This window comes from Juglans microcarpa x Juglans regia, chromosome 1D (genome assembly GCF_004785595.1).
Source record: "Juglans microcarpa x Juglans regia isolate MS1-56 chromosome 1D, Jm3101_v1.0, whole genome shotgun sequence".
Lineage (NCBI taxonomy): Eukaryota > Viridiplantae > Streptophyta > Magnoliopsida > Fagales > Juglandaceae > Juglans > Juglans microcarpa x Juglans regia.
In genome coordinates, this window is record NC_054594.1 from 38,866,781 (window position 1) to 38,891,374 (window position 24,594).

Here is a 24,594-nt window from a genome sequence, read left to right on the forward strand (position 1 = left end):
GGTGCATGATGACCTATAACTAAGGGTCATTGATGCACAAATGAATGCATCCTCAATTTCCTTTATTTATCACCAACTTGTAAGACAAATACATTCACGGAAGTGTCACTATATTGTCAAAATTTCGCTTCTATTTGTTCTTAATTATTCAACATACCATACCAAGTTATCTCTTGAAAGACTCTTTAAGGGAAATTCCCACTATGCCACCGGGAAACTTTTCACCAAAGCGAGGTTAGTTCAGGACCTGGATGATATACTTTCCAATACTTCCAAATTTTGAAAGTTGGCATGCATCAACTGCAGGCTATTCTAATTAACGGATTTACGCGAAGAAACATTTGAGCAAGATCCAATAATGATGGTGAGAGACTTGACAGAATCTACCAGGTTACGATTGGAAAAACTAAAGCACTGAACTACGACAACATATTATACAAGAGAAGTATACATTATGGGGAAAATATACCATATTATTACACAGGTGCCCGAGGCAAGCTAAGATGACAAGAACTAAACAAGATATTTTTCGACATAACGATGATTCGGGAAAAAAAAAATGATTTTATAGTAAAATAATCATTTCAGTGCCTTGGGAGTGAGAGAAGGAAACGAAGGAATAGATTGTAATATCAGCTTCCGGCCACTCCGGCGACTAGGAGATGACCCAAAGTCACCATGAGGAGGAGAGACCCTCTTACTGTTTGGAGAAGCAGACTTGATGCCAGTACTAGGAGAGCTGTCGCCACAGAGAATCTCAGGCATTTCATCTTCTGGAACTGTTTGGAAACGCCTTTCTAACTTGGGTAGGGATCGGAGAATATTTAGCTTTCCAAGTTTTTGGCTGGTATATAATCCAGAAGAGGGCCCCACAGTAAGAAAAGAAGATCTTGACAGTTTGCCATTTGATGAAAATGGTAGCGGAACCAACGGTCTGACACATAAATTTATTACTTTAAATCTAATAAATTGAATATGAATTTATTAGCCAACAAAAAGTATGAAAAATGAACCTGCTTAGCCTTAGTGGAGTTGTGGGAAGAGTGGTAGCTGGATTCTGCTCTTCATTGTTCTGAATGTCGGATTTCTGTATAGCCTTTTCCATTTCACATGCATCTGTTTCTTCTTCTATATCAGCTTCTGTACCTATTGGAGCACATCCTGTATTTAGAAAAACAAAAACTAATGGCTGGAACATACAATATTCAAACAGCAGCAGTATGCATAACTTTGATAGAAATACTAATAGGAAAGATAACCATTAAGGGGGAAAAAAGATAATTTGATGGTTGCAAGCAGCAATATACACCAGGGTTCGGACTCACCATCCTTTCTACCAAATGCATTCTTACATCCTTCACATCTGCAGCTAATAGAGCATCCGACTCCACCCTTCAAAGAAAACAACAACCATTTCTCAAATTAGATTATATAGGAAATCAAAAGCACACAGACTCTGCCGAAGGGAAAACCTGATAGCATTCACAGTATTTCTTAAGGCAATTTGATTTCTTGCAGTTGCATCCCCTTTTATGCCGAGCTGAAGCAGGGGTTTTGCTGGATTCATCCTGCAAGAGAAGATTTTGCAGGTTAAATTGCAGTCCAACTTGCATATTGAGTAAAGAGTAAGGCCAGTCTTATTATCTAACCCCAATTTCAGTTACAGATTCAGAGCTCCTAATCACTTTTGGAGCAAATGCAAGAGGGTTGCGGGACTCAATCTGTTTGCGAGTTGCAAGAACAGTATCTTCATGAATAGGCTTGTTGAAGCACTCTTGACACGAACATGGCTCTATGCAGTATACACCAGCGGCAAAACATTCACAATAACTGGATGGAAAAAGTATGAGGAGAAAAATAATAAGCTACGTACAAAAAACTAAGAAACCATTTAATTTGCAACCCAAACCTTTATGACACATCCACTACCACTAATGCAAGATCTAAGCAACATAACTAGAAATAGAAGATAAGGTGGAAGGAAATGGCTACAGGGACTTGAGAAAGTTGGATAGCAGAACCGAATATTATCCAATATAATGGTATCATAAAATATGAAGATGGAAAAAAAAAATGCACAAACTATAACAAGCTCGAGCTTTGGGAAGGCTTGCTCAAGCATGTAATCTCCTGCAAACTTTTTTTTTCCCGTGAGTAGGCCATCGGTTTCCCAAACTCCCAGGACATGTTGGTCAGCCGGGCACATGGGAAATGCTCACACTAGTGGAAGAGAAGTATTGAAAACAAAGGTACTCATCAAGTTACTTTATCAAGTATGACAAAATATTTAATTCTGTTTTTATCACATTATTGTTAAAAAGGAACCCTTTGCCTCCATCACTTTGTCTTATTAGTCAACTCCTTCATTTTCTTCCCACTCAACCCTCTTTTCCAAAAGTAAACAACTTCTTCCAAGCATATTAAACCATCACCATGCCCTTCTAGGGACTGCCTGTGGACTTTGTAGCCCAATTAAACCATCACAGGAAGCAATAGCCTTGACATCTCTCACCTTGAGACTCAACAAAGAAATAAGATTCAGTCAATCAGAGACACTTGGTTTTAAAAAGTTAAGACCAATCAGCAAGCATGGTAACTTCTACATTCCAGGTTGACTTAAGAGAGAACTGTTAAAACTTACAGTTTCAAACACTTTGATTTCTTACAGTTGCAACGCTTGCAGGACTCACTTTCTCCAGCATGTTCCAATCTGCGCCTGAAAATCCAATTCAAACTATCAAATGAAAAAGGAAGAAGCCAGGAAAAGTAGAAAAAAAAAATCTTTTGATAGGTAGGAAAAGTAGAAAACATCTACTAAACAAAATACAAAATGAGAATAATTACTATATACATAGGTGCACATGCCTCTTCTTTTTGGGGCTATTCTGATTGAGCTCTTCACTAACTAAATATGCCGATGCCTGAGATGCATCTTCCACATGAGAAACCCCATTTTCAGCAAGATCCGTGTCTCTCTCAGCAGAGACTGAGGTCAAGGATTTATGAAGTGGTTCTTGACTGTTTGTAGGGGAGTGCAATGAAGCAGTGGAGCTCGGTAAATATAATTGTATTCCAGAGGATAAACTTTCATGCTTTACATTTTTGTGATCCTTTGAAGTTGTTGCAAGAGCATTTAAGTGCAAACCAATTCCAGGTAGAATGCACCGAGAGGAATCTCCACCAGGTTTAATTGCAACCAGCTGCTTATCATAATAGGTAATCTTCTCATCAGGTTGTGATAGCATTGAAGAACTAAAATTTGAAGCATCACCTAAAGCCTTCCTACGAGCTCCTGCCATCTCAAAATCTAGGCAGCGCCTTCGCATACCACGGTGCAAATTAGAGACGGCCTATACAAAGACAACACAAATGTGTTATGAAAAATGAATGTCTAGACTTAGAAAAACAATCTATCAGTAAATAAACCTAGTGTATATTAGTGTAAATAGGTTACCTTAAGTTAGTATGACATTTAATAATTACATATGCAACAAAAACTGAAGATGTGACATATGGAAATTATCACATTTACAATTTTGTAGCATTTGATTATTTTTTGTAAACTGCGTATGATATATATCACTTATATTACCACTTCAAAATCTGCTGATTTTCAAATTGGAAGGTAAAGTTGAGGGAAACTCGTAAAAAAAATATATCCAAAGTTAGGATACTAAATACATTTTGCAGCTACAACTAGTGCTGCAGAAGTTTGCAATAGACCCTAGCTGTGTCATTTACCTTAGACGCATATGGAATGCATTCTGCCACCTCACTCTCCACTTGCTCCCTCATATGGCTAGACATACCCTTACTCAAATTACTCTCAGCAGCATTGTCCTGTGTCTGCTCTATTTCCTGAAGCTCATTGCCTTCTCCAGTTTCAGCAGAAGGATTATCTGTTTCATATTGCTCACCAGAACCAATTGGATCAACAATTTGCATTGTTTGCAAGTTTTTAATGTCATTTTGATGGAGTTCTGACATAAGAGAAGTAGAAAATCTTATTCGGGGGTCCGTTGACTTCTGAATTGACCCTTTAAAAGCTTCTGAGTAATTGGGAGAATTAAAGATTAATAAATCAGTGGCATCAGAAATTAAACTCTCCCAATCACATTCCATCCCTTCTTTCTTTTGGCCAATTCGGCACATCTCAGATAGATGCACTTCACCTTCAGATGAACCATTTCCGGAGGCCTCTTGGCCATATTGAATAAGTGATGCTGACTTGCTCACCAATTCCGACATACAACCAATCTCGAAATCACAACTAAGTGTTACGCCACATTCAGGACTACCACAATCATATTTTAAGGTACATGGAAGCTCAATCACAAACTTTGAATGTTCACTTGGTGGCTGAACAGAAGCTTCTTTAAGTGAAACCTCTGAATCAAAGTTTTCTTGTAGCTCAGCCGAGTTATCATGCAACTGAGCCGCATCCACACCAGTTCCTTCATTTGTGCCAATTTTATTCCCATTTCCAGATGAAGACTCAGGTTTTGACAGATCTAAACAGTTATGTCTGAAAATAAGAATTTTGAAAATAAAGAAATCGGTGAATATTGTAACTTTAGGCCAAATATGAAAGATGAAAGAAAAAATCCCTTACCTTTTCAGGAACCTAGATTCCTTGTGAGAATTGACATGGGGTGAAGTGAACACAGAAGGAAGAGATGCGAAATTAAGCGGGTTGAACGTCTGAGTAATATGTATGGACTTATCTGGCTTGATAGGAGAAAGACTGTTGATATAGTTGAAGACAGGTGAATCCTGCTTGCAGTGGTAAATAACATTTCTAAGAGCATGATACGAAGTAAACATAAAAAGGGAATCACAAACATTTTGAAAAATGGACATTCAAATATTCTCAAGCATCAACTGTTGTAACCTACAAAATATCTTTTGATCTAAATCAAACCTCGCATAAACATCAGAACTTTCCATGAATACTGCAAGATACACATGAACAAAATTTGTCCAAAACTGCAATGCCACCATATATTTCCCTCATATAACCCTAAATCCTTCTGGAGAATAATATTTTTATTTTGAAAAGAGAGAATTAACCTAAATACACAAGATAAACAAGTAAACTCGTGATAAATAAATAGCGTAAACTAAAATTGCAAAAATTAAAACAGTTTTACAAGTAAATTATCTTTCAAGACACTTGCAGAATCCAACCAGAGACTAGTACTGTTCCTCACAATAATATACATAACTTCTTTTTTCGGTTAGCAAGTAAAGTAACCCGGATGAAACCCAGAAACCAGAAGCAGGCAAATAACCATCAGAATAGCAAAAATTTAACTGAACTTGGAGATCTAATCCAGTTGAAAATAAATACAAAATAAGCATTTCCGAAAACCATAATTAAAAAAAAAAAAAAAAAGAAGTAAAGAATTAATTTTTTTTTTTTTATAGGTAAAAGTAAAGAATTAACTTAAGAAACAAAAGTATCAAATTCGTCACTTCAAGGTAAAAGAATAACAACCCATTTGCCAACATAATTCCTAGTCCCACTGAAAATCAAATATTAACAATAACCCCACTCCCCCACTCAGAAACCAAATCAAGCTCATGCACATAGAGAAACCAAGTCAACCTCCTCAAAAATGGACAAGCTTGTTATCACCAAGAAACCCACAAAACAAAACCCAACACAATAAACCACTCGAAGTACCAGAAACAAAAACCAAATGGGTCACTGCATCTCACCTCGAATTTAGAGATGGGTGTCCCGATCTGGTTCCTCTCTGGAGTGTCCATGTCCAGAGAAGAAGCTCCTCCACATACCTCTCCTTCTCTCTCTCTCTCTCTCTGTGTCCCGGTCTCTCTCTACTCTCTGTCACTTTCCTTCTCCCACAGTGACTTTCTAGCAGATGAGATTCAAGAAGAAGCGGGAACGCGGGAGTGGGAGTAGATTTTCTCGTGGGGATAACCCGGACCCTACCACCACCAAATACCCAGCCCCACACCCCAACACACGGAGCCTCCCACAGCTCTTCTATTATATTATTTATAGGAATGTGTATGTCTTTTTGTGTAGTAAATAGTTCGTATAGTTTTAATTGCTGTAAAAACCAAAGTCGAGACTCGAAATGCTAACCCCTCTCCTCTTTCCTGCAACTTTCCGTTCCCCTTTTCCTTTTCCGAAACAAACCCTCCTCATTTTGGACTATCTGTACAAGAGAAATGATTTGTACAATAAAAATGCCGGTGTACTCCTCAAACTTACATTTGATTATTTTAATTATTTTATTTAATGATTAAGAAATGAAGTTGTGTATTTTTTTTATAATTAAGGATATTAAAAAAATATTAAAAAGAAAATAGAAGAAAAAACTCTCAGGCACATCAGCGATAACGCTACCAATACTTTTTGTATAAATCTCAAATAAATAAGTTTTTTTGTAAAAAATTGATCTTTACCTTAAAAAAAGTAGTGAAAAACTATTTTTTATTCATAGAATCCACTGTTTTACCAAAAAAAAATTTTATACGAAACTTATTTATTTAAGAATTATAAATATAGCATTACTCATATGCACAAATGCTACAGTCTAACTGTGTATAATAATCAACTAGTGTCGACATAATTAACCAATAAAATAAAAATGATTACCCTGCATAAAAAAGTTGATATCTTAGAGCTTTGATGGGTATTTCATCGGCTAAATATTCCAGTACCCTTTGGGACCAGTGCATTGAACCTCAATTTATTTTTCTCAGATTTCGTCTCAAACTAATGTGATATATATATACAATATAATAATGTGCAATTTTCTAGTAATGTAATTATATATGATCGATGCTCCACCGGCTGCAATTAACTTCCAAAACTGACAAATATCTACCTTTCTAGCCCTCCAAAAAAAAAAATGAATGGAAATTATTGGAAACAACAATTAAAGACGATTAGATTGCAAATTGTGGAGCTTTTATTATCTATATATAACTGATATCGCAAAATTTGCTAAAACCGTAAAGCAATTAGGTGTTAATGATCAATCATAGATTTTCACATTGATGATGATATATATATATATATATATGATCGATGGAAAGTAAGAGTACTCACATAACGTCTCTAAATTAACATGATCAATTGGCAATCGCCTAAAAGTGATCAGTTCCCAAACAAATTCATTGCATGATTATTAATATTAAGAGGACGTTATTATATATTCATTTGGTGTAAATCATGATTAGTTTTCTTCTGACAAATTCTTTCCTTTTTTATGTTCTTGAAAACACCATATATCACATAAAAAAAAAAAATGTATATTCATAAGAGAATAGAGAATATTGATGATCATCATATATGGAATCCACTCGATCTCCTCTATGTCAAAAGCAATATAACATGTACATTTAAACGTGAAATTAATAAATTTTCTTTTATATTAATCTAGATTAAATTTTCATCGTGTATCCTTTGAACATGCGAATCATGATTAAATTAGTTTGGAGGAATTTCTTCAAACTTTTTTTTTTTTCAGGGTTTGAAGAGACAAGGAAGTCTATATTGATGAAAGATATGTATATATATATATATATATATATATATATTATCAAGCTAGTATATATGATTGATATTTTCATGACATGATGATATACTCACCGACAATAATACTAAAAAAATGTAGAAATATATATATGAGGTTGAGAATTATAAAACCCTAAGTACTAACACTGATGATCTTTACGTACCAATGGCAATAATGGCGCCAATTTGGATAAAACATTATATATGCATATATAGTAGCGTGACAATAGTTACTATATCTTGCCAAAAAACAAGGAGAACGTGAGCAAGAAATTAAACTGATCTTGCATGCATGTGGTCGTTTGCTTTTTTAACCTAATTAATAACATAAACATATTATATTTTTTTAAAATATATATAATTAAATTACAAGGGCAACTTAGAGAATCATGTCTCGTGCAGTAGTACTTTTTCTTTCTCTCGAGATTTTTCTTTTTTCGGCTTTACTGAGTTTATTCCTGTGCATAATATATATATATATATATATATATATTATGCACTTTTCATGTGATGTGAGCGACATAATGACAAAGGAGCTCTGTAGTTTTGGCGCGCTGGGTTTGTTTCGAAAAGAAAATTCTAAGCTAGCTAGGTTTGAGGTCCAGCAATGGCAATAAGTATTTAATCTTTACATGGCCGGTTTGCAATTGGCCTTAACTTCGCATCTAAGATGTTTCTTTTTCCTTCTCATCTCAGTAATTAATATCGATCCTTCACATCAAAGTTATAAATCCTCTTAGCGGCCTGAACCCACCTATCATGCATTGATATCCATTGACTAGTCATCAGTACGATGTGTGTAGAGTAGTTTTTAAATTTAATATATACATTATAAGAAAAAAGAGTATTTACGACATATAATTTGTAACGAAAATATATTCATTTTGACAAAAAATAATCATTTTTGCAAGAATAGCTAGCTACAAATAGACAATTTTCTTGTAATGATATATTACAATTTAAAATCAACTCAATTCAGTCTAATTTTAAGTTAAGTCTAACATCTAAATACTCAATTCTCAAATCATTAAACTCATCTCAATTCAAAATCTCTTTACATATGGGACTTATAACTTTTTTCAACTCAACTCATTTTTGCACGTAAAATCCACAACCTTTTCAACTTTCTAGAAATATATCTAAAAGAGAAATACTTTAGTCACAAAGTAATTACACAGAAGTAAATCTACAAACTGACGTGGTTTGATACAGTACGTTAAATTGTAAAGTTACTTTTAATATAAAGTAGATCTAACGGACCACATAAAATTATATCAGTTATGAGTTTACTTTTGTGTAATCTCTTTATATATGTAGCAGTTCTTTATCTAAAACTTATTTTAACATCTAAATAGATGTAAACTCATTTTAGATAAATCTCACAAAACTCACTTTATCATCTTAACTTATTATTCATAAAAAATTGAACGCATCTCAACTAATTCAAACAACCAATCCATCGCTTCTCTAACAGTACTAATGCTCAGGTCGTAAGTTACTTGTAGGAAAATTAGGATGGTGGTGGCCGGCTTGATCTAAAACCTCCTATTTTTAACCTCTGAACTTGTTCACTTTTCCAAAGTTGAAGGCTGCAGTAGTACTATCGTGTCCTTTTACTGGGGCCAATTCAATTGGGTTGTGTGGTCCCTTGCGCATAAAGGCAAATGTCATGTGACTCACCCACCCAGTTGTAAATAAAGAACCCTGCAAGCAAGCAAGCAAGCTAGCTGCCAAGCAGCATGCACCTTCACAGAATAATGACTCGTTTTTGTTGATCTTTCTCAACTCCCTACATTCTCATGGCCAGGAGAGGAAAGTTCATGCTTAATCATACTGTCTACTACATGCGTACTTTACCACGTGCCACATGACAGTTTTACCTTTCTGCAATAAAGAGTAGTTTCTTTGTTTTAACCTAATTATCTGACAAATTACAAGGTTAACCGAAACATACGGTGTCATGAGAGTTAAAGTATGGTTGTTTTAATACCAACGGAGCTTGATGTTTATATATAATTATCGTATGTCAGTATGTGGGGTTTAGAAAAGAGCCAAAGTCTTCGAGACCTTTTGTGCATGTCAGATTGCAGATGAATAGAATAAAACTTGCAGTTGACAAACTGGTTGGGAATTTATTACTCAGTTCATGAGGATGCTCTTGCAACTTGGAAGTGATCAAAAGATGAAAGGACGGACTTAAATCAATCACGAAAGTATATAGAGCGGTGCAGATTACACGTGTAGACATATATATATATATATATATATATATATATATATATGGCCAATCTTCTTGTAGTTATATGCTCTGCAGTAGTGCTGGGTCAGAGTTGGTATGTTTCTTCCGGAGTTTTTTTGTGTCTTGGTAATGTTCTAGCTCCTGGGGTTTGCCAAGGTTCTTGTTTTACTGTGTTTAGTTTCTCAATGGATCTTTCTTGAGATCAGTTACAAACAATGTAAGGCCATCCATTTCCCTTTCTTTCTTTCTTTTTTTATAATCACATAGAGCCAAGTTTTCGAGTATTAAAATATGGATGAATTGGGAGCCTTGGCGGTCAAAGACAAGGGAAGGATGCCATTTTTGTTTGTTAGTTTGACTCAAATTGCAGAGAGAATCGGCCCATATGAAAGAAAGGACAGGTATCCTAGAAACATGATTCCAAACCAACTTCAGCAAAAAGCTGAAAGAAACCCATTTTTTCCCATATAAATCTGAGTATATTTGTGGCCTCAAGTCATGTTTTTTTGGGAGGGGAAGGGGGTGGTTAAACTTTAGAGTGAATTATATAAGCAGTAGGATGCAAAAGAAGGAGACAGGGTATCCTAGAAACACTCCAAGCCAACCATTACAATGCGAGAAAAGGAAGAAAAAACAAACATGAAAGGGAATGGAAGGAGTTGGTGTAAAACTTAGGATGCAAATGTTTGGTGAGTGAAAACGTCACTCGATCCAAATGTTTGGTAAACAAGCCATTCCTAGGTAAACATTGGATCCAAAGGTCATGTTTGGTTACCAAAAACCTTGGAAATGTTTTACCAAACATGGCCTAAGTGGAGGTTTAATAACAAATCAATCCTTATCCGAAAGTCTACCCGAAAATGTAGTGGCAACATTGGGTAACCCGTAGCAGTTCACTCTCGAGTCTCATTAGTCAAGATATATTTTAAATTAAGACCTCTGATCAAATATCATATCAAATCACTAATATCTGTTTCAAAAGCTTAAATCGATTATAAAAATAGATAAGTTCGCTGGTTTTCTAAAAAACAGAGCACATGCACGTTAAAACTAGTTGATAATCCAAAAGTCGCCACATCATTTAAATTGGATTAAACAGCTCATAGTAGAATACATACATACATACATACATATATATATATATATTCATCATACTCAGGTCGAATCGACATTCTCTTGCTAAACAACAAATTATAGTTAGAATTATCCAGAGACTATGAAATTATATATGCATTGATTTGGTTTGATCAACGTACGCTATGTTATTGGATGATCATGAAACTCAAACTCGCATGCATTGCTAATAAAGTGTTTAAATTTTGCTCAAGAGCTGGACTACTCTGTCTCACTTGCAATATTGTCTGTGTTAGAATTTTTGAGTGGTTAAAATCTTAATTAAATCATCCAGCCGATCGACTTGTTTATCTTATTTATTTTGTGAGAGTTCAGGTGGATTTTTTTTTTAAAAAAAAACTCTATATGCAATCACTTTTACGTATTTCTTGTGCACTCCACTAATATGATTGACTACTTCATTTTTTTAATATAAAATAATTATTTTGACCAATCATATCAATGAAATGTATAAAAAATATGCAAAAGTGATTATATATAGCATAACTCATAATTTTTTTTTTATACATATTACGGGAGTTAAGCCCTCCATCGTTCGCAAGTGATCTTACAAATGAGTCTGCATCGTGTTTAGGCTCATACATTTGTTTGAATTGTTCTTGTTTTTTTAGAACAATGCTAGTTATATGTAAGTCGGTGTGAAAAATATACTTTGTTAAAATGTTATAGTTTGACTTGTCAAAAAGTTTAATTTTAAATTTTTTTTAACAAATCAAATTATGACATGTCAACAATATAGAGGATATTCTAACCGGTTAATCCCACATGGGCTTGGGCCGTTATTCAAGCCTGTAGTCTACCTCACAACCTGAAGCCCAGCTCGGTATTAAGAGGATCCAGCTCATCGCCAATATCAACTGGATAACTATCTGACGGTGGCATGAGATCAAAACAGTTATCATTCAAATTTACTATGAGATGAACCCCTCATCTCCAGGTTTGAATTTCAAATAATAGATGTGTCTGATATCACTTAATAACAAATGTGTATGTTGTCACTTAATAACAGAACAGTTCAAAGGCTCTATATAAGAGAATAACATAGGTATGTAAAAGGTATTTGATTCATTGGTATTAAGGAGTTTATTCGATCACTGACTTAGGCATCGGATGTATTCCCTCGAACCTCCTAAGCTATCTTACTCTGTGGTCACAGGTGATCATGAGGCAGTAACGGTGAAACACGTACATTACATAGTGTGTCCTCATATATACTAACATGTTAATATAATTATCTATTTTCATATAAACAAGCTTCTTCTTCCTTTTTTTTTTTTTTTTTTTTTTTTATGGAGTTAGTTTTAAATTATTGTGACCAATTCATAAAAGTTACAAGTGCCTTATCATTTAGTTTTAGTAAGTATAAATAGGTGAAGTAAACATTCTCATTTGTTCCACGAAAGCTTTGAGGGCTGCTATGAAGTTTGTACCTGCTGAACAATGCTATGCCAACCGTGACTATGCACCGTTACATGAATTTATGTATTCACACCCTAAATTAGCAAAATTATTAGAGCTTGTTTAGATAAAAAACAATTTCATTTCATCTCATCATTACAATTTTTTTAAATTTTCACATAAAATATAATAAACAATTCAACTTTTTCAAATTTCAAAACAATAAATCAATAATAATATTAAAAAATAATATTCTAATAATATTTTATTTAACTCATTTAAAATCATCTCATCTGACAATCCAAACGAGCAGTTATACCCTTTATCAAACTTAGGATCCTTACACTAATGTCGGGACTTTATCACCTTAATATATGAGAAATATAGATAAATACATAAGTTGGTTTTACAGTATTTATTAATATTTGCATGTTTTTATTATACATCATTAAAAGTTTAATAAATACTTACAGATAAATTTCATATGTCTCACTCATCAAATTGTAGAGTTTGATCCTAAACTCTGACAGAAACTTGGTGATCACCTCTGTTAAAATATAATCCATAGGATTTTACCATCTTATTTTTTTCATCTCAATAGTCATAATAATTATGTGGACATTGTGGAGACATTATTTTATCAGCTTTTGGTAATTGAAGGATATAATACATTAGTTTTTATCATTTATAATTTTAGGTTAAAATGCAAAATCGCTTGATAACTTTGGCAAAAAAAAATGCACTTTCCTGCTGCAGTGAAATTGGTCATTGACTCAATGGCAGTTCAAATATCTGGTCTCAGCTTCACTGCAAGCAATTGCAAGTCTGCAAATTAGCCAGGATTTAGAGATGAGTGAGATGAAAAATATGTAAATAGTAGTGAAATGATTTGTGAATAGTAATGAAATAGTTTGAATTAAGATTTTTATTAGATTTTGAAACAGAAAAAAGCTATTACTCTCGAGAATACCCACCGAGAGTAGATACCGATTGTATTTTTTTATTTAATGATTAATAAAATATTTTTTAGTGACTTTGTGAATATTTTTTAAATGCTTAGAGGGTTTAAAAAATGTATGAAAAAAAGCAAAAAAAAAATAAAAATAAAAAAAAAAGAGAGAAGGAAATTACATGTTCAGTGAGGATTTTCAGTGTGAGAATCCTTAGTGAACATAATAGAACTCTTTGAAAAATGAGAGAAAAAATTAAATAAAAAAATTATAAATTTAAATATTGTTAGAATATATCTAATTTTTTAATATTATTTTTGTTGTGTGATTTGAGATAATTGAATTATTTTTTGTGTTTTATATCGAAATTTAGAAAAATTGTAATGATTAGATAAAATAGTATGAAAGAGAAATTAAAAAGTATTAATATTTGAGTAGTGTCTGTATATTAAGATGAGATGAGATGAGATGATATGAGATCAATTACTTATCCAAACGGGGTCTTAATGGCAAATTGGCAATGACATATCTAATATATATGTTAATGACGTGTTTCATATCCTATCGGCCTTTTTGCCTGATCTATATCAAGGAAGCTTGGTGGCTTGGAGTGCCAGAAAACACTTATGATGTCTACATTAGTTTTATCTTTTGATAGAGAGTTTGTGATAATATATGAGTCTGAATTGTACCTATATCAAGGCTTTTATTTCTTCATTTGTTGGTTAATCTATGTTTTCTCTGTTCTTGGGTGGCATGTCGTCACATTTAATGCGGCAGCCATTGTCAGGAGTAAGATCTCCTGTTGAGATTTCCTTTTTGCGACCCATATTAGGTCATTTAATACGGCATGACTTATGGCATACTTGTGCGAGTGCTGTCCCATCTCCTTGTGCCAACCTAGACTTTCTTCTTCTTTGCCATTCGATAGGCTAGCAATATCTGGGCTTTTGGCCTCGACGAGGTGGATCGGGCCTAGCTCGACGAGGGACCCCCTCCAATATAGATAGCATCATTTAGATGAGATGATTTTAGATATGTTGAATAAAATATTATTAGAATATTATTTTTTAATATTATTATTATTTTGAGATTTGAAAAAGTTAAATTATTTATTATATTTTGTATGAAAATTTAAAAAAATTATAATGATGAGATGAGATGAGATAAGTTAAAATTACTTTTCAATCCAAACAGTGCCTCAAAGTAAACGTCTTTTATTCTTCATTGTTGGTATTAACTTCAAAACCTCGGAAGCAATAAGAATAACGGATGATACGAACTTATGTTTTACGCTTAAACGGGTTTAAGCTGAAAAATCGTTTCTTATCATTTTATTGAAAAAGTATTTGTTATAATTGAAGATAAAAAATACCATTGCTTTAAAAAAAAAAAAATTTTTTTTTTGTTATTTAAATATAGGGTAAGAATTTAATTAAATGGGAAAGGGAGAACATGATCTATATGAAAAATTCAGGTAAATTCGTTAAAAAGACGGGGCGAGGAAAAAAACTTATTATGTTTTGCTCTTTGTACGCTGCTTTCTCCTCCTCATATTTCATGACAGTCTGTCTATCTGTCTGTCTCTCATCTTCCAAAAACCCTTATATATTCTAGGAGAGAATCAGTGTCCTATATATTCTAGGCAACCCGTCCGCTTTCCTCTCCTTCCCTCTCCCACAAAACCCTAATACTCATTTTCATTTTCTGGGCAGAATTTCTTTGAAAAGTTCTCATTCGATTTTCCAGAAATTAGCGGCGGCTGCTGCTGATGATGGCGGTGACGAAGTCGTGGGACCCTGACGACTTTCTTCTTTGCTTTCAATGCCCTTGCCTTTGACTCCTACCAAAAATATTTTTTTCCCACCGACTATTCGTTCTACTCAGTACTCATTATTCGATTTTATAACGTTCAAAGTCAGCCTTTTCGTCTCTCTCTCTCTCTGTATTTTTTTACGCTTTACGTTTGCGTGGCTTTTTTGGTTTTTGGGTTTTGTACTTGTGCTTGTTGGGGGTGATCATTATTCGTGGTTCGGATTGTACTGAAGTCTTTTTTTTTTTCTTTTTTTTCTTTATTTTTTATTTTTTTTAAATTTCAAATTGCTAGTCGTTGGCATTGGTCGTAGAATGGTGGGAATTGGATCGCTTTCCTAGATTTTACTTTTGGTATAAATACCCATGCACATGTGAAGTTTATTTGGGAAAAATAAATTATGGTTGGTGATGGGGAATTTAGGGGAATTTGAACTAGAAAAGGCTAGTTTTTTCAAATAATATTATTTAGGGTGTTTTTTTTTTTCTCATGTCTAATTAGGATGCTTTTCTTTCTTATCCTTTTCCTATTGGTGGGCTTTCTACAAATCTTGATCTCTGGGTCGTCAGTTCAATATTGATCGGAGTTGGAATAAGAATTGAGTCGTAGTAATTGGGAGTCAATTGTGTCATTTTCTTTTTCCCCATTTCATTCATCTGGAAACCTTCGTTGCTGAATAATATTTTTTTGACTGAAAGAGGGCTAACATATTTTTCGAGTTTGAGCTTTGTCGTTTTGATGATGATGAACAATTTACATTTATTTTGATTATGATTTTTTTTTATGAAAACAGAAAGGAAAAGATTTTATCTGGGTTGCCCTTTTCTTTCTTTTCCCTTTGGAAATTAAGGCTTCTAATTGGGTAGTTGAGGTTTCCTAGTTGGGTTATTTATGATGGATTTGATGGCGAGTGAGGATGGTGGAGGTATTAAGACACCAAAAAAGATGGGAAATCAAGAATCAGGCATGACTTCTACAGTAAAGGCAGCAGGAAGTGTTAGTAGCAAAGATATGATGTTCAGAGCAGATCAAATTGATTTGAAAAGCTTGGATATTCAGCTGGAGAAGCACTTGAGTCGGGTTTGGTCCAGAAACATCGATATTCAAAGGCCTAAAGAAGAGTGGGAGATCGATTTGTCCAAATTGGATATCAGATATGTTATAGCTCAAGGGACCTATGGCACTGTATACAGGGGTACTTATGATAGCCAAGATGTTGCAGGTAATCTATGTCAATTTTCTTTTCTCCTGATTTGGGTTTTTGCTTTTGCTTGGTTGCCGAGAAGACGTGGACAAGGATAGGGTGTTTGAGACTTTTAGCTTGTTAAGATTTTTGTGAAGTACTTATAAAAAAAAAAAAAAAAAAAAAAGATTTTTGTGAAGTTCCAAGGCTTTTTTCATACTTCTTGACCAATGAGCAAGAATGCATTCTTTTGGGGCCCGAACATCTTGCTATGATTGCCTATTGCCATATTATGTGCTCTAGCTCTTGATGCACGAGTAGCGGAAAAGTTGGGGAATTTGCAGGACACTCCACTACGTAACCCTTGTCATAAAGTTATGGATATGACATTTTAAGTTCTAATTTGATAGTTGGCCTTTAAGTTGCACCTTGGATTTCTATCAGCTTCCTCTGGTATTAAATTGAGTTTTAATAGAATCATCGTACTTATTAAGAGAATATTCTCTTTCAAAGAAATTGGATTTTTGCTTTTCTGTGCAAGATAATGTGTGCGTGCATGTCTGTCATATATTTTATGTTCAAGCTTGTGCTTAGTTTCCTAGCTTTGAGAATACATGGTGAACATTTCAGTTATGTTAGGTTCCAGTATATAAATCATATGCAGCGTCTACCAATGCAGATTTGACTACCTTTTGGGGACTGACATGTTTGTCTGTTATAGAGAGTAGTTTTCTTTTTGTCATTGCACGGACATTAAACCCTGCTCATAGACAATTTTATTCACTGCATTTTACATTTGGATGCCAAAATAATTTGGCTGGAGTTAATTGCTCTCTGTAGCCAGTTATCCATTCATCATGTCACAAGTTAGCATGCATTGGACAATCTTGAACTTGGAAGTAAATAGAATGGTTCTTGAAATTTTAGGAATTCATTATAAACTTGTGGACAAGTTATTATGCTGTTAAAATGGTTAGGAAGGAATTTCGATCATGTTTCTTTTTTGTGGTTTGGTGGGGCTTGGATGAAGAAGGTTTATGTTGCAACATCTGTTACATATATGGTGTACCAAGTATATCTGATGACGTTGGGAGTTTATGCAATAAATTGTGTGAACTTTGTGCTGATGACATTGGCATGTGGATGGTTAAATGTTGCTCGTCTGAAGGAACACTAATGATTTTGATTTCTAATTATGCTGGTTCTGCTTGTTTTCATTAGCCAGCACTTCGGGCTGATGACGCTAGCCGTATAACACTTGATTCAAATTCTCACAGCACTGTCATGTTTGATATTACAGTGAAGCTGTTGGACTGGGGTGAGGATGGGCTTGCCACATCTGCTGAAACGGCTGCTATGCGAACATCATTTCAGCAAGAGGTTGCTGTTTGGCACAAGCTTGACCATTCTAATGTTACAAAAGTAAAACCATACTCTTCAACTTCTAATGTTCAATTGACATTACAATGATGATGAATAGCGTTATTTATCAAGGGGCTGTTCCAAACTCCACTATTTCTACTTTGTATTACTTATAAAATATTTACATTATGATCTCTATTGTGTTTATCTTACCTACTTCTTTGTGAGCTGTAATACAATTGTTTCATCTTAGTTTCCGAATATGGTATAACGTAAACTTGTAGTTCACCGTTGTTCTAAATGTTCACTTATGATATATTTTTTCTTTTTAAAATTTTGATTACAGTTTGTTGGAGCTTCAATGGGAACTTCAAATCTTAAGATTCCTTCTAAAAACCCTTCAATTGATGGTCACAATTCCCTTCCTTCTAGGGCATGTTGTGTGGTTGTGGAGTATCTCCCTGGTGGGACGCTAAAACAGTTCTTGATAAGAAATAGGCGAAAGAAACTTGCCTTTAAGGTTGTGATCCAACTTGCTTTGGACCTCTCTAGAGGGTGAGCTCCAGATTTTCATGACCAATTCTCTTTTTGATTGGTGATACAAGTAAATTAAATTGACAAACTAATCAGTACTATGCATCTTTTTTTTTTTCTTTCCTCTTATGCAGTCTTAACTATCTGCATTCAAAGAAGATCGTGCATCGCGATGTAAAAACAGAAAATATGTTAATTGATGCTCACAGAACTTTAAAAATTGCTGATTTTGGTGTTGCCCGTGTTGAAGCACAGAATCCAAGGGACATGACTGGCGAAACTGGTACCCTTGGATACATGGCCCCAGAGGTATATGTTAACTTAAATCTTTTGTGAGGCATAATTAGTCAACAGCTCATACCTGGGCCTATATTAGAAAATGGCTAATCAATGGTAGAATTGGAGCCACATTATAATTATTATAAAGAGCAAAAACTTATCCCTTCCAAGTAATGTGGGATTTTATAGACCACCTACATTCATCACACACTGTGGGGTATCACAGAAAAATAAGAAAGAAAATAAAGTATATGGATTCATGTTGTTAGCTCCAGTTGAATTATGTGTTCTCTTAATGTCTATCTGTCTGTTACCCTCTCCCTCATACACATGGAGACACACACAGCCAGATATCTAGTTAAGAATTGAGGAGATTGTCTAGATTCTCATGGAAAGCTCTAAAACTAACGAGATCTTTGTGTAGGTTCTTGATGGTAAACCTTATAACAGAAGATGTGATGTGTACAGCTTTGGCATATGCTTATGGGAAATTTATTGCTGTGATATGCCTTACCCAGATCTTAGCTTTGCCGATGTGTCGTCTGCTGTTGTGCGACAGGTCAGTCCATTTGGAGAATAATTATATGTCCCCACAAAAATTCTGCCCTTTCTCTGCTTTGTTTTGTGTTCTTATTTTTTTGTCTTTAATGCACTAGTGTTGCTTAATGAAGCTTTTGGCAATTTCCAGTGTATAGTTAGTGGGTTTCAGAGGATGAATGGTACCGTTCTAAGCGTTGGGACTAACACTATATTCTCAATATTAGTTGATGTAGGGGTACTTTCAACATGTGTATTGTGTAGGATCATCCTGTAAACTCAAATATGTACTTGTGCCTTTTAATGCTACTGCCATCAGTGAGGAGTCGTATGATTTACCTGTAAGGGTAAGACCCTGTAGACATTATATGACTAATGCAAGTTTTAAGTTCAAAATTTTTTGAAGTACGCCCTCAAAGCTCCTTTTGGTTTGAACATATCAAGAAAGCCATTACAGTTGTTAGCTCTGAGTGTGTAAAACATTGATATTTGGTTGTATATTAGGAAAACTTTTTTGACCCCGACAGCAAAACTAACCCATGAGAAAAGGAGTCTAGCAGCCAACTATGTTAAACATAGAAGGGACGAGGATCACTATCTGCCCCATATCTATTGTTTTGCTTTTGCAATGAAACTCCATTGTCTGTCTTTCATATGATGCTGGTTACACGAAGTTTGCATGCTTATATACTATTATTTAATGCTTAAAATCTAGAATGGCAAATGAATTTTATGAATCTATTTGTTTAATTAACTTTGCGGTAACTCCCTTCTAATAATATACTTTTTGTATACCACGAACATTTGACATGTAAACCTTCAAGGGTATTTCATACTGCATGGTTTTATATTGACAGAACTTACGACCGGAGATCCCCCGATGCTGTCCAAGTGCATTAGCAAATGTCATGCGCAAATGCTGGGATGCCAATGCGGATAAACGCCCCGAAATGGATGAGGTGGTGAGAATGTTGGAAGCAATTGATACCAGCAGAGGAGGAGGGATGATACCAGAAGATCAGGCCTCGGGCTGTTTCTGTTTTTCCCCTGCTCGTGGTCCCTGAGCATTTTTATTCTCTATTTGCATGCATTGTTGCATTAATGATGACGGGAAGATGTAGAAAATTGATGGTGCTGTCCATTTGATTTATCGCTCTTAGGAATATTGTTCAAGATTTGGAATCGGTAGTGCATGCACCGATACGTGTATGGAAATCTGAATCAAATTGTACTCCCAGTCAGATGTTCTGTGCTATGGGTTTGCTCTTGGTGATTGAGTCACGCTATATCTAATGGTCGTCACTCATGCATCTGGGCGGAGGATCGTGGTCTGGTGGAGGGCCATGTTGGAAGTAGTCGTCCCTCTCTAGGAAACCAAACATTCGTAATTTGTATAGACACAAAACAATAATAATGTTGGGGAAAACACTTTACCTTCTCAAATACTCTTTATTTTTGTATTAATATGGAAAATCGAACTATCAAAATTCTTAGTCTCTCAAGTTTAGACATAAGTTATAGTTTCTTTCCTAGATGTATTACATATAATACGTGACATGATTTTGATTGTTGGATCTTAAAATAAATTCTGTAAAAGTATAGATTACAAAAATAATGATATTTTTGGAGTATGGGTAAAGGTGAAACTGTGACACCTAATCGTGGCCAAGGGCAATATCATATTAATATCTGTATAATTATGTTTTAAATTGAGGGTATTTTTATAAAATAATATTATTTTAATTAATTATTTTATTAAAATGTGTATTTAAATAGAATTGGGTAAAGAGTTGTGGAGTTGGGTGCATTATTTTTTAGCCCGAATAACTCTGAACCCAGTGACTGAATGGTTTCGATGTCCTTTTCAATAATTTAGAATCGAAGAAAAGGACCCTAAAGCTGTAAAAGACTCGGTGCCCAAGTGCATTTTGCTCTTGAAAAAGGGCCCCAAAGCATCTTCTTCTTCTTATTGGGCTCGTCATATATGTTGGATTTGGTAGCTGAACACCTGTAGCATATTTTAGTCTATATTTGAGATTACGGTAAAAAATATAATTTTTAATTTTAAGATTTGTAACTTATAATTTAAGTATTAATTTCTATTATTAGAAATTTATTTATTATTTGGTAACTATTCATATTGTATTTGTTTGGAAATAAAAAATTTAAAAAGTGTTTTTTATATAGAAATGACATAAAAATTTTTTTTTTTAAAATTATAACCATATCCTCGAAAGTTTTAAAAGTTGTATAGATATTTTTATCTATTGACGACCTTTTCAAAATTGAAACAATATTTCATATTATCTAAAAAAGTAAGTTTGAGAGAAAATATCAAAATAATGATTTTTTACAAATGTATTTTTTAACTTATTTGAGAGTAAAAAATAATTTAATACGTAACACTCAGATAACTTATTTTTAACAAATGAAGCTTACTTGGCTATCCATGGAGCCGGTGAAACACATTAAGGCCCTATTTGGATATAAGAAATATTTCATCTCATTTTATCTCATTCTATTTAATTATTATAATTTTTTTAAATTATTATACAAAAAATAATAAAAAATATAACTTTTTCAAATTTTAAAATAATAATAATATTAAAAAATAATATTTTATTTAATTATTAAATTTTATCTTAACTTATCTCATCTCAATTCATTATCTGATTTTATTTGATTATATAGTTTAGATAAAATAAGATAATAATTTAATTTTATGCTACCAAAACAGTAAAGTTGCATCCACAAAAGAAGAGCATCATGGAGATGCGTGTGAGCGGGAATATCGATGCTCCTAATGAAGTCCAGGTAGGAAATAACCCGAGTGGATGCGGTCATTCGCATGTAGGTACAACATCAACATCATTCCTAGATAGATTAGATGCCACGCATTGCCATCAAAATTTCTACGCTTATCTTCAACGAAGGAATATTACATCATGATCAGCCTTTTTTTCATTTGCTACGTAACGTAAGTTCCTCCAAATAGCTTCAACAAGTGGATTTGTAGTCCGACCAAATTGGTGGCGACGTGACATGTCTTCCAGTTTCCCGGTTTTGTTTGGGGTGGGACCGAAATATGCTGTACAGGTTGGCGTCTCCTGTACTAAAAATCTTTTGGTTAGTGGCCGGAAAGATAAGCAAGGGTAGCCTGTACAAAAATAACAGGATATCTGCGTTACAATGATCGATGGCTATGTTAAATTTTTATATAAAATATAATAAAAAATTTAATTTTTTTAAATTATAAAATAATATTTTATTCAATAATTCAAATCTTTTATTATTTTTTTTTACTATTTTCTTTTCTCCACAGCCATGCCACTCATCCAATAACTTTTCCCTCAACCAACACATTTCATCAACTATGAGTCCATGACTTTTTCAATAAAAAATAAAATCGTTTATTTATCCATAAAACACACTAGAAATTTAAAAAAAAAAATCTATTTACCTATTAAACATAGTAACTAGTATCAAGAATATTTATATTTGCTACGGTCACCGAGATTCTCATTGAATTTTTGTACCAACGGTACAAAATTTTTTTTCTTTTTTTTTTCAAATATTTTTTTATACCCATTTAAACATTTTTAAATATAAAATTTACAAACTCATTAAAAAATATTTTTTTAATCATAAGTAAAAAAAACAACAAAAAGAAAAATAAAAAGGCCATTCGGTAGCCACACAAATAACATAACAAATGCAATGACATTCTCATTGGTATCTTTAAATTTATTTTTATTAAAATTTTGACATTTTAGAGTGAGTAAGTCTTTTATAATCATTTAAAAAAAAAAAAGTGAGTTTCACTATTAAAAATATAATTTTTTTATATAAATCTCAAATTTATCTATTTTCTTTTTTAAATATGCGAGACTTTAATATATAACGTAATAACCTAAACAAGGTCGCCTCTCTTTTATGACAAACTCCACGAGTACTGTTAATGATATCATGATGACAAAATGCATGCCATGGACGTTGATCAATGGGAGTATTGATCCATACAAGAAATGGAATTAATTTGTTCAAGTAAGGTATCTTTTGATTATATAGTTAAGATGAAATGAGATTAGATATTTTGTTAAAAATTGAATAAAATATTATTATAATATAATTTTTATTTAAAATTTTAAAAAAATTAAATTATTTATTATATTTTATGTACAAGTTTAAAAAAATTATAATGATTATCTGAGATAAAATAGTTTAATTTTATATAATCAAATCAGTCTTAATTTTGATGAAGATGAAGAGAGCCATGTGAAACGACAAAATCGTAAGCCCAATGTGCATGTTTTGGACAAAGCTTATTTGTTCTAGAGCGGTGCTACTCAGGCCCAAGTAACCATTAGGTTAAATTGATTTTTTATTTTATTTTTAATTTTTTTGTTATTTTAAAAATATAAAAAAATATTTGGAAGGAGACAGCTTGCCTGCACGTAAGGATCGGTGGAGTCTAAAAACGTACACGTAATGGCGTATGTGAAGGCAGTCTTACCTCTTTTCAAACTTATCCCATCTAATGGCAAGCTGGTACGTAAGAAAAATGCACAAAGTACTAAAAGCTGCATTCCCTCTCTGTTTTAAATCTTATCCTAATCCCATACTCTAATGGCAGACACAAATCTTATCAATTTCGTTTTCCTTTGTTAAAATATCCAAAAGCACTTTTCATCTTGATGTTGCAAAAGGCAATCAATTAGATTCACCAAACTCTCTTAATTTGTCCAAATGGCGTTTATTGTTTTGCAGATTTTCGTTTATTATAATTTAACAAAACGTAGTGGCGTCTTTGTCATCCATTTCTGTCGTTTTCGAATTGTATAGTAAGTTGAGATGAAATAAAATTATAATAAAATATTATTTTTATTTTAAAATTTGATAAAATTAAATTATTTATTATATTTATATAAAAATTTAAAACAATTATAATAATTAAATGAAATTTGATGATTTGAGATACTCTCTTGGCTCAAACAAGACCTAAAAGAAAAGGTTGAACAAAAAAAAAAAAAAAACACCCCTAAAAGCAAAGGCAAAACAAGTTAAACAACAATAATTGCAAAGAAAGAAAAGAACAAGTGAATGCCGACGTTATATATGGTACTACGTCTGATCCTCATGTTCATTAGAAATTTCAAAAGGCTCTTTATCTTTTCCTTTCCAGAGAATGTGGCTCTTAATGTGACCCGATACATGTTGTACGTGTTTTGTCTTTGCAAAGGGATTAGGGTATATATATATATATATATAAGATCTCGATATTCCGAACATCACGAGAGAGATCATAGACATTCTTAAAGTACTACTGCAACATCATCGACCCAACTTTAGAAATACAATTATTTAGATAAAATATTTTATAAATGAATATTTAGATTGCAAATGTAACTGTTAATGGAGTTTTTAATTTCATTGGTTTAAGGATAATGACAGTTGGCGTGAGAATCTTTTTGTTCGACCTAGACATAAACGTAGAGGCATAATCGTGTCTTTGGACTAAGAAATATCGTTTATTCGTCTAATTATTATAATTTTTTAAATTTTTATATAAAATATAATAAATAATTTAAATTTTTTAAATTTTTAAATAATAAT

At 33.2% G+C, this 24,594-nt stretch overlaps 2 protein-coding genes across 3 annotated transcripts; one reads left to right on the plus strand and one right to left on the minus strand.

Annotated features, from left to right (window-relative positions):
- Nucleotides 1–407: 407 nt before the first annotated feature.
- On the minus strand, nucleotides 408–6,052 carry LOC121234127 (protein tesmin/TSO1-like CXC 3). 2 transcript variants are annotated; one of them, XM_041129955.1, is made up of 10 exons: nucleotides 5,722–6,052; nucleotides 4,613–4,773; nucleotides 3,742–4,525; nucleotides 2,866–3,350; nucleotides 2,642–2,716; nucleotides 1,650–1,830; nucleotides 1,473–1,568; nucleotides 1,326–1,392; nucleotides 1,014–1,161; nucleotides 408–844 (listed from the first exon to the last, which is right to left on the minus strand). In XM_041129955.1, exons 1-10 carry the CDS (start codon nucleotides 5,770–5,772, stop codon nucleotides 580–582), a joined length of 2,313 nt encoding a protein of 770 aa, XP_040985889.1. In that variant the 5' UTR covers nucleotides 5,773–6,052; the 3' UTR covers nucleotides 408–579. The 2 variants fall into 2 exon arrangements, with proteins under 2 accessions (XP_040985889.1, XP_040985882.1); XM_041129948.1 differs by having other exon boundaries at nucleotides 408–934; nucleotides 5,722–5,995.
- Nucleotides 6,053–14,811: 8,759 nt separating this feature from the next.
- LOC121248909 (serine/threonine-protein kinase STY13-like) lies at nucleotides 14,812–20,477 on the plus strand. The gene is made up of 6 exons (XM_041147526.1): nucleotides 14,812–16,308; nucleotides 17,570–17,691; nucleotides 17,978–18,186; nucleotides 18,300–18,474; nucleotides 18,869–19,003; nucleotides 19,839–20,477. The coding sequence occupies exons 1-6, from the start codon at nucleotides 15,978–15,980 to the stop codon at nucleotides 20,043–20,045; spliced, it is 1,179 nt and encodes a 392-aa protein (XP_041003460.1). The 5' UTR covers nucleotides 14,812–15,977; the 3' UTR covers nucleotides 20,046–20,477.
- The last annotated feature ends 4,117 nt before the right edge of the window (nucleotides 20,478–24,594 follow it).